At 50.8% G+C, this 10,835-nt stretch overlaps 1 protein-coding gene across 2 annotated transcripts in view; it reads right to left on the reverse strand.

Annotated features, from left to right (window-relative positions):
- The window catches only part of rau (RA domain-containing protein rau), a 76,355-nt gene extending 65,951 nt beyond the window's left edge, over window positions 1-10,404 (reverse strand). Inside the window, exon 1 of one of the 2 annotated variants that reach the window (XM_065430925.1) lies at window positions 10,111-10,404. In XM_065430925.1, the coding sequence (XP_065286997.1) occupies window positions 10,111-10,290 (180 nt within the window). In that variant the 5' untranslated portion in view covers window positions 10,291-10,404. The remainder of the gene's footprint in view (window positions 1-10,110) is intronic. The other variant, XM_065430926.2, reaches the window with a different exon arrangement.
- Window positions 10,405-10,835: the final 431 nt, after the last annotated feature.

Genomic DNA, 10,835 nt, shown 5'->3' on the forward strand with positions numbered 1-10,835 from the left:
ATAGTTAACATAATCACGCTAATTAGCTTTTTAATTTACTTTACACCACATATTTCAATCTACGAATTATAGCCGCTGAGTTCCCAACGCGTATTCCGAACGAATTCTCTGGATAGCATCAGTTCCGAGATATTAATTTTCCATCCATCCATCCATCCATCCATCCATCCATCCATCCATCCATCCATCCATCCATCCATCCATCCATCCATCCATCCATCCGTCCGTCCGTCCGTCCGTCCGTCCGTCCGTCCGTCCGTCTATCTATCTATCTATCTATCTATCTATCTATCTATCTATCTATCTATCTATCTATCTATCTATCTATCTATCTATCTATAGAGTTTCTCACTACATTACCTAGAGGGAAATCTGGCGCTGCTGCGCTGTGGTATGCATGAGAATGCCGGTATATTGTGTATTCGGATTGGCATCGTTCTCGTAGAGACAGGACACCTTGAAGACGCGCTTGGCAAGTACCGTTCCGTCTGTCACAATGCTTCATTTTCTACTAAAACAGCACGTGAAAAGCTATTTTAGCTTTATTCTTACGCGAAAACATGTTTTGTTTAACTATGAGAACTTGTTATTGTGTGTACGACTACATGTTACGTAAAAAGTATCAGCGAGCCGCTAAAGTTGGAGGACAGACGACAAGGTTCGCGCTCGTTTTGAAACAGTTGGTCATCTGTCCTTGCTTTTCTTCGCTTGGTCATGCATCGTGGGTGAGTAAAGATGTAATATGCGTGAATGGAAACATTTTATGAAGATTTTACTTTGAGAACGCGTTATTTGCGTAGCCATATCCACGTTTTAGACGAAGCCTCTTACAACACCAGCCAACACGGGCCTCGCAGACACATATACCGTCATTCCCATAAGAAACTCCCATAGACGGTGGCGCCAGATTACCCTCTAGGTGTTATAGTGAGAAAATCTATCTATCTATCTATCTATCTATCTATCTATCTATCTATCTATCTATCTATCTATCTATCTATCTATCTATCTATCTATCTATCTATCTATCTATCTATCTATCTATCTATCTATCTATCTATCTATCTATCTATCTATCTATCTATCTATCTATCTATCTATCTATCTATCTATCTATCTATCTATCTATCTATCTATCTATCTATCTATCTATCTATCTATCTATCTATCTATCTATCTATCTATCTATCTATCTATCTATCTATCTATCTATCTATCTATCTATCTATCTATCTATCTATCTATCTATCTATCTATCTAATCTATCTATCTATCTAACGGGATCCTTTCTATGTGCTGCGCCTGAACATTGCCAAGCTCATGGCTTACTACATCCCACTATTTACTACTTCCCACTTGTTTGAAAGAAAGGCGTTGACCGTAGGAAACAAAACAAGCCTCTTTTTGTTGTTTTCGCATGAGAAACTCGGCTCTCGCTTCCTGTCAACGGGGTGCGACTAATCCTCGTTGCTGGCAACGACGAGAACGGGCGCTAAAAGAGGCAAGGAAGCATGACGCAGGACGTCGGTTCGAGCCCTGCAACGCCGAGTTGCGTGAAGGCAGGAAGACGCACAGCGCGAGTCTATTGCGCCGTTATATATATATATATACACTGGCGCACATCACCGGGAAGAGACAAAGCCTTGGGCGAGGGGAAACGAGCGAGCATCAAGGAGGAACAAAAACTCATCCGGAGGGGCGGCCGCTCCTCTTGTCGGCGGCCGCGTATCGCGCGCCGTCCCAGGGCCAATGTCCTGCCCCTGCTGGTGTAGAAGCGCCGAGCACGGCCACTCTTTGCCGAGTGTCAAGCGTGCCGCCGCTGCCTCAATTACGAGCAGACGGCACGAAACACAAGGGCCCCAAATTGCCCTCTTCCTTCCACTCCCGCACCAGAGCGGAGGACGCGGTGCGCCGCGGGGCTGCGTCCTTCCAAGGCGTCACCCAGAGTCGCGCGTCGACCGAGAGAAAATATTTGGCCAGGCGGTCAGGCAAAAGCGAAACGAATCGGCTAAGCATGGCGGAGAAATGCGAATTAAGGAACGCAGCGGGATCGGGATCATCTTTCGCTGTTGTCATGCGACGGATCGCAGGATGAAAAAATTAACCACCGCGCCTGTGACAACTAGCTCTCCCCCATTGCCTTGCCTGCAGCGATGGCTGTGCGAAACAATTACCAAAACCGATGGCTTTCCCGCGTGGTAAACACCATTTTTAGTGCTAACATGATCTGCGCACATTGCGCGTACGGAAACTCTTGAAGGCGCCAGGATCGGCTATAGATGAGAGAGAGAGAGAGGATGGAGGGAGGGAAGGGAAGAGAGACTGCACAGCGCGATATGCACCGTGCACCGTCCTGCGTATCCTCGCCGGCGACGCCATGAACAGAGAGAGCATAAATAGGTTCGAACACTCAAAGACTGGGTCAGTTGCGAACACAAATATAGTACAACGGTCGTGAATGATCCCACAATAGATCCGCAGCGAGAGGATCTCCGCAGGCTCCGTCCCGCGCGGTTGCTCTTGCGGATCCGCGCCTCCTCGCGGCCCGCCGACGCTAGCGCGCAGCAATGAAACGGTCCCCTGCCCCGCCGACCGACGGACAGGTGCGTCCAGTTGTCGTCGATCCAGGCTGCTGGAAGACAAACATGCTGCCGCTTCGAGGTCATGCGGCTTCTGGCTGCCTCTCGTTGAATAGTGATGTCAGGCAGACGCATGCGGAGGGAAGAACGCCGAGTGTCCCAACCCGCTGAGCAAACCAGCAACTCTATTTCGCAGTTTTAGGCCATACAAACCCGGACTAGTACTGGAATTTGCAAGCGTGATAACTTCCGAAACTGCTGTAGAGCGAGTTTGAAGTGCTACAACCATAAAGTGCTCGGCAAGCGCAGATTAGGAAGGGGGAAAAGTCACAGCGTTGTTCTCACACATATCTCAAAAGGAAGGCTGCCATGCGTTGTATATAGTATATGTTGTACAGCCGTGGAGACATACGTTAAAGTAGGGCAGAGAGGGAAAAGAAGCAGAGGGCATGGAGTACGGTGCGCGAACTTTGTGCGAAATGAAAACCGTAAATAAAGTAAGTAATAATACAAGTGGGCTTGCGCACCTAACGACATTCAGCGCCGCGGGTCGGATAATGTGTATGTCCGTATGCCTGGTCAGCAGCACTGACAAAGGTCTGTCACGGAAAGTACGCCCCGCAGAGTTGTACAGTCAAAGCAGGGATAACCGTTTCGGGAGACAACACTCAGCGACAGCTTCCGTAGCGCACAATTTCGGCAAATTAAACACGCCTGGGGTAATAGGAGCGCCACGAGGTCATCTGCGCGAGACCTCGTGTTATGGACCTCCGAAAGCTGGAACAGAGCGTATCAATTTCTATACTCGAGCTGACGGTTATGGACGAAACATAATGCTCAACAAGTATCTTGCTGTTCTCAGCGAATGCGAGCGCTTCCATGAGTTCATTTCGGAACGGGACATGATTAGCGTAACACGAAGTCAGAAAAAACCTGTTCGTTGTTACAGCGCCTACTTCGGTGCCACAACAAGCGCGTCGTAAACGATGTCAGTTGCGACTAAAGGTCTAGCCGCAGTTCTGAAAATAAAATCGCCTAATATCAGGTACGAGCTCGGGCGCGACAAAATAAAAGGACCGGCGCGTACGTCTCCTACGCTCAAGAAAGGAATGGCCGCCGCGGTCAGCCCCCTCCCACGCGCTGTACCATTCACCGCTTCTGCCTCGAACAGGTATTACGCTCAAAACGCGTAGGCTTCGCAGCGGCCTACACCTCGGGACGCCCTTCGCAGCATCAAAAGAAAGAACCATTTCCCCATTCCCTCGACTCATTACGAGGTGGCATTCATCCGCGAGTCGTGCCCACGGAGCTTCCAAGGGCTCCTCGATGAGCGAGGCACGCTCGGTCCGCAAATGGCGCTTTCAGTTGCAACTAGATGTGAGGAGGGGGGGGGGGGGGCGCTCCGCGGGCGGCGCGACAAGACGGCCTCGCTGTCGCCGCAAACAAACGCCGCCGTGGCTGCTCGCGCACCGCAACTGGGCTGCGCATTGGTTGCGCCCAAATCTCCTTGCGCGTCCACATGCGTGCGAGCTAGTGACAAGCGAATGAGACATGGAACTCGTCCAAGACACGGTGAAAGAAAAGGGCTCGTTCGCAATTGGCCCGGCTCGGCCACCCTCAGGCCGCCCGCGCAGGCGTCTCGCGGTGCCTTTTCCCACGGGACATTTCTTTTTTTTTTTCTTTTTTATGCGCTGCGAGGTGCTTGTACGTACTCGGGACTTCACCGCGTCGGTGAACGCGTTATATACAGTGTGACGCGGGGATCGGACAGCAGTGGCCGCAATTAAAACCAGCGCCCGGTGCACACCTCGGGCGTTTTCCAGAGTAGCGCCACTTTCAGGGTCGCCAGCGCGGGCCACCACATTTTTTCTTACTTTCTTTTTTTTTTTCCAGAGCCGATCGCGATCTCGAGTAGCGGGAGAGCCCAGAAACTATTTGATTATGCCCGGTGAACTCGACTGGAACAGCATCGCCGCTCAGATATAAAACAGTCGAAGGCGCGTTTGCGAAGAAAGGGAGTCGTCGCTCTCGGAGATTAACGCATCGCTGAGTGCGTAAAACAGACATAAATCTTTTTCTTTTTTTTTCTTTCTTGCAACTGTTATTACGTCACGCGCCAGCTACCCGCAACGCCTGCAGCGATTTATTCCACAGCGCCCAGAGTATGCATAATAGGTGCTGTGTACGTGTTTATCATACAGTTGCATATTTCGAGGAAAAGGCACACGTTTCCCCGCCGATTAGGCGATCTGCTGAGAGCGCGTCATACCGCTGCAGGTCGCGTTAGAAAGGCGTTGTGAAGTGGGCCCGCATAGATAAAAAAAAGTTATTACGCTAGAAATGCTCGTAACAGCAGATTTCTGCCAAGTTTGCAAATTATTCGCGAAGGCGGCCGGAGGCACGAGATCAGTTACGAGAAAAGAAGTCGCAATTCCGTCCTAGATGCGAAGCACCGATTGTGATAGCAAATTAGTGGACAGCTATACGAAGCAAGGATAGTAGATTTACCGGCCGTATAAACTTGTAAACATAAGCTTATACTAAGTTAACAAGCATGGTGTCACGCGCGCACAAGCAAACATGAACACGTCTCACTCGATGACCGCGGAAACTCGCTACCAAAACCCTGAAGCGAGGAAGTGCGGCAGCAGCAGCGAGCAAACTGACCTTCGCGCTTTCCTCCCACATAAACGTGAACTAAGCCGCGAAAACACAGTGCACGGCGGACTCTGTCCCCGTCGGAGATGGCTTTTCAAGATACAGCGCCGCACACACAAACAACGCAAAACACACACACACACACACACACACACACACACGCACACACACACACACACATAATATATATATATATATATATATATATATATATATATATCGATGTACCGATTCTTCCCGGCACATCAACTAATGAAACCCGAGTCGACGCGTACCGTGTTGAAACGATCTCACAGAACTTACACAGACCCACACACAGGTGAATGTTAGAGGATAGTCGCTGTTGAAGACCGACGGCACCTCGTTTTCGCTGTGTACCGACAACAGAGAGTGATCTTCAGTTGCGGCTAATGCATTAGAAATTCTTTTGTCACCGCCAGTTGAGGACACCTATCTTGGGAACGCCTAACCCACGCGACCCTGCCCGTTTACCCTTCCTTCCAGAAGGATCACCTTACGCTTAAGGATGCCTCGTAATAAAAACGTCATTTTTTCTTCATCCTGCCACTGGGCTACTTCCACAAAAGGAGGTTGAGAAGAAGCACGCACTACGTCAGGCGTACAGCAAACTGAAAAATGGCGACCGCAAACCAAGGCGTAAAATGGTAAAAGAACAACGTACGCTCGATGGCAGTGTGGTTAGCTAGTTTGCAATGAGCTTTTTTTTTTTTTTACATAAGTATCCGTTTTGTTCGTGATGTTGAATAGAAATAGTTGCGATTGTAACGCACATGGAAATATTTGAAGGCACGTCTTATTTTTAAAAAAAAGGTGGGCGTTAGAATCGTGCAAATATGGTACGTTTGCCATCGCAATCGGCCGGCGCCTATTCTTTGAAAACCGATCTAGCGCACCTAATGCTCCGAGCATATATATGAACCTGGAGTTCCGCATCTTGCTGAACATTCAGGAACTTTCAACACGAAAGCACGGCGAATGCGCGCTATCTGCATATGCGGGAAATTTAAGTGCGACAACGGCAAAAAAAACAAGCGTGAGTCACGCCGGCACGTACGCGCGCCTCCAGCAACCAGTTCCGCCGACTTCTCGTTGTTGCGCTAAGAGACGGAAACAGCTGTAGCGTGCTCTTGTACAAGCGACCGCCGCTTGAATGCGCCGAAGGCAAAACGATAAGCGCTTCTGGAAGAGAATGACTGATTCATTGCTCGTTCGCCGTCGCTTCACACACACTGACCCATTCCTGGTACAAAATATTTGCCTATATGTACAAGATGTTTCCCGCACATATCAGTGAGCAGCCTCTGAGGAGCTCTTGAACTACATGTTCAGCGGGCAAATGACCTCACCGTGTCGTTTAAATAGCCAATCCTAATATATCTTCTCTCCTGGATGCGATTCAAGGATTGCGCAGTCGCTAATCGCTGGTATACGCACACAATAGCATTAGAGTTTCCTACTAGTGCTGCCCCGCTGAAGTTCATGGAGTCTCCCGAAGAGAGAGAGAGCGCGTAACCACAGCAACCATAAAAGCTGTCTCCGTCCATCCAGGACGGTGGCAGTTGCCTTATCTGTCTCCCTCTTTTATTCCCGAGCTGTCCGCACGCACATGGCGACGACAGATAAACGAGGCGCCGAAAGGCGCGACCGGCGACTTCAAGGCGGCCGATAACACGCGTGCCAAGAGATCCACAGGAAGTACGCGCTGTGATGGGTTCTTGCCCCTGCACTGTAGACGCAGCGTGCGATAAGCTGTCAACAAAGGCACAGAAAGCACGGCCGGCGAGGCAATTTACACTGGCATCCCACAACACCGACGTTGGTGCTAAAGCTATGCAAACCTTCCTCAAGGTCTCGTCTATAGGTTAAATTTAATTTCGCCTTCCCGGTTAAAAATTTTTTTTAAATAAAAATAAATAAATAATGCGCCGAAATCGACGCGTCCATACAGCATTCCCAACTATGCTCCAAGCCAGGGAAGGCTTCCAGTAGGGCATGGTACTTGATTAACAAAAGCGCTCTGCTTTAATCTCTCCCCACAGTCTTCTTCATCCTAGACACTTCCTTAGCCCCCCTAAAGGGTATTTAGTCGCTAACATCTTATCGCCAAGTTAAAAAAGCAGATCGCCCAAAATGCTCGGTTCTGTGCAAAACGTCTCGTGCGCGTCCAAGGTTATTTCGAACCGATCTTTTGAATAGCGTCCCCCCGCTGCATAAAACGCGCGCCGACGCGAGCTCCGCCGAGGGGGTTGCGAAAGGGCAGCCGTGCCATCCAGCATGCGGGCAATGCGGCACAAGCCCGTATCCTCAATGATTCGAAACAATCTCTTCCGCGCGGGCTGGCCGGCAAACACAGTTTGCGAAAACAAGGCGCGCGAGACATTAGCGGGCCTGCATCGCGTGCGCTCACAATGATGTGTACGCGCGTTCGCCGGGCGGTCCGATGCACACAAACGACTGCAACGCCTCGGACAAACGGGGTCGCGCGCGCCCGGTAGCCGCAAAGTGCGTAACTGAGCTGCCGAACGGAGCCCCCCTCGCTGAATAAACGACGGGTATCCTCATTGTGGCTTTTGCTTTGTTTTATCCGGACGGCTCCCCGGCGAGCGTGAAAGACTTTAACGCCGCGGGGAAACAGCGTGTTGAAAGCGCCATCAAGTTGCTCGGGGACCGCCTCTACGAAACCGCCCGCGGCGTGCCAGGCAAAATGGCAGACCGCGCCGGGGTTCACTGGGGGGGGAACAGTGACGACACCGAATGGCGATAAGTTTGCAGTACAAAGGTTGGCACAAAGAAGTTGTGCTTTGTCGGATATGTTTATGCACTCGCCTAACGGGGCCAACGAACAACGAAGAGACAATTGACGCAGGAAAAAAGAAAAAAAAGGAAGGTATGTGTGTGTCTGTGGGCGAAGGGAGGTGAGGACTGACTCTTGCAGAAGTGGCATGATAATATTAAAACACGAGCCACCGGTACCCGTGTCTTTGTTCGTCAAGTAATCACGTCCGATGCAGCTTCACTGACAATACCAGGTCGTTGAGGTCAGACGCACTGGCAGCGCCAGCATTCGGCTGCACTCACAAGTGTACCCACGCTAACATAACCATACCGAAACTTGTAACGTCTCCCGAGAAAAAAACAAAATACGATGGCTCGAATTAGCAATTACCCAGCGTAAGGAAGCGCCACTGGAAGAAGCCAGCCAGCTACGAATGTCCTCTGTATGAACCGCGATCAATTTTCTGAACATTTAAGTAATTCAGCACTCACCCCCCCGCCCCCACCCACCCCTTACAAAAAAAAAAAAGAATGCCTACGGACACACAAGAATAGAACACCAGTGTTGTTTTATGTTTCTCGCGATCGCTCCAACAGCAAATTTTCGGACGTGGAACCCACAAGTCAAGTCGTGGAAACTCACATCTGACTGAAGGCGTCGATATACGATGAGCGAACGAGACAGTGGCAATTTTTCGCAGGAAGATGCCAGTTCACACCGCCAGCTTGCAAAGATTGGAAGGAAGGATTCAATAGACCTGGAGCTACTGGTGAAAACGCACGGCGCCACTCTACCTATTCGATGACTGATCTTTAAGCTATAGACTACACTCTACCTTAAACGATAGCGTCAGAAGTAATAATAAATAAATAAATGAACAAACCGAATAAATAAATATAATGGAAAAGAAGTTACAATTGTTTTACTTTACCCTTTTGGCGGAATAGAGATAAAAATGGTTGCCCGTTTACCGAATCTACTACGTACACTCGACAATGGTGGTCGAGTAGGTTTTCGTTTCGCAGATGCTTGAAGTGGCATGGACTAAACTGCACGTTCGCCTTAGTTATAAAATTTTAGGGTAGACGTATATTTAGTGACTCAACTTTCCACACTTCGGAGCGTAATAAGCGAGGACTACTACTTCATCGCAAAGAAATAGCGATTGTGAAACGACGCAAACAAGATAAGAGCTGCATCCTACTCTTTCAAGAAAATTTTCCAACGGAAACTAGGGGCCAACAGCGATTTCGTACTGGGGGCAACAAACGTTGAAGCAACAAGTGGCAGCCTCCGTCCTTGGAGTGCCACCTCCCCTCCCACTGAGGCATGCTCGCTTGGGGAAACCTTCCCAGCCGCCGGCGTGAAACGTGAAACTCCTCTGCGGCGCCTGCCCGCGTCCCCTCCCGAACATTAGGGGGAATTGTGGGGACGGGCAGAAGCAAAGGAGGTGATCGCGCCAAAGCAAACACGGCTCCTTTCCAGTGCGAGACCAGCAGCTCTAGACAGTTGGAGAAGTCAGTGAACGCTGCCTTTTCGGAGATAAAGAAAGCAGCAACCGCGCAGCTTTTTGACGCTGCCATCAGCGCCGGTTGAGAGACCGCTGCTTTTCATTTCTTGGCTTTGGTACTTCGGGAAATATACCGACGGCGCATGCTTCGTGTCTTTTTGAGTGCTACAAAATAAACTTGCACGGGTGCGAATTATTTAGATACTTTGAACACTATTTGCCCTGTGCTTAGACGGAACACTGTGACCGGCGAGAGCTGTGCTGCAGCATTTGCACCAAAATATGAAACAAATGCGAGCTTGCAAGCATACGAACTAGACCGTCATGAGAAAACTGCAGCATGCACACACTCGGGGGTCGAACAGAAAAGCACACGAGATTCTGCCCCGGAGGCGCAGCGTTGCGCCTCCAGAGCGCTCGGCGCTGACAGCTCAAACGCAGTCCGAAAGCACGTGCGCCGTAGCTATCACGCCGCAGGGAATCCCGGTGTGTTTGTGCGTATGTTCGCGCACCACCACTGCAAAAATGACGTGCACTGGACACCGAGTGGGGTGCGGCAAACTGACCTTCCTAGGCGGCAGCGCCTCGTGCAGGCTGCTCGTGCTCGATGACCGCGAAGACAGCTGCTCGGCGCCTCCGCTGCCGAAGCTCACGCTGCTGTTGAGGCTCAGCGCATCGTTGGCTTGCGGCTTGATGCAACGGAACGGAGACAGGGTGGTTGTGGACGAATGCACGTGCTTGAGCATGGTGCAGTCACGACGCGGTTATCCTCCCACCAGTACCGCGGCACTGACGAGGCGACAGCACGCGAACCGACCTCCCACCAGCGCCAGACCTCACTACGACTGCCGGACGCACGCCGATCGGCGCTCGCTCGGAGGCCGGCCCGGCCCACAGGGGAGCCGCGTCGCGGCGTGACGTCACGGCTGGTAACTTTTCCCATTGGGCAAGGAGACGGCGCGTGCCGGTGACGTCTACGAGCGCTCGCTCGCCTCTGCCAGATGCGTCGGTCGCGCGGACTCCACGCATCGCTCTCACTTCTGCCGGGAAGCACCGACACTGAGCGTGCTGTCATCGCCAGTGGAGAAGGATGACTCAGGAGTGACCAGGAAAACTCGATGGCCCGGCGATGTCTCGATCCATTTCTCGCTTCTCCTCGCTGCGATCGCTACGTGCAGCGCGAGACGCTCAACCTCGGCGGGTCTTTTCTGGAGCCCAAGCCCATAAATATTCCAATCAGCAAGCCGAGGTCGCTGCAATTCTTCTGTGTTTCTACATTGTTATTGTTTTT

Source organism: Dermacentor albipictus, chromosome 1, assembly GCF_038994185.2.
Source record: "Dermacentor albipictus isolate Rhodes 1998 colony chromosome 1, USDA_Dalb.pri_finalv2, whole genome shotgun sequence".
Taxonomy (NCBI): Eukaryota; Metazoa; Arthropoda; class Arachnida; order Ixodida; family Ixodidae; genus Dermacentor; species Dermacentor albipictus.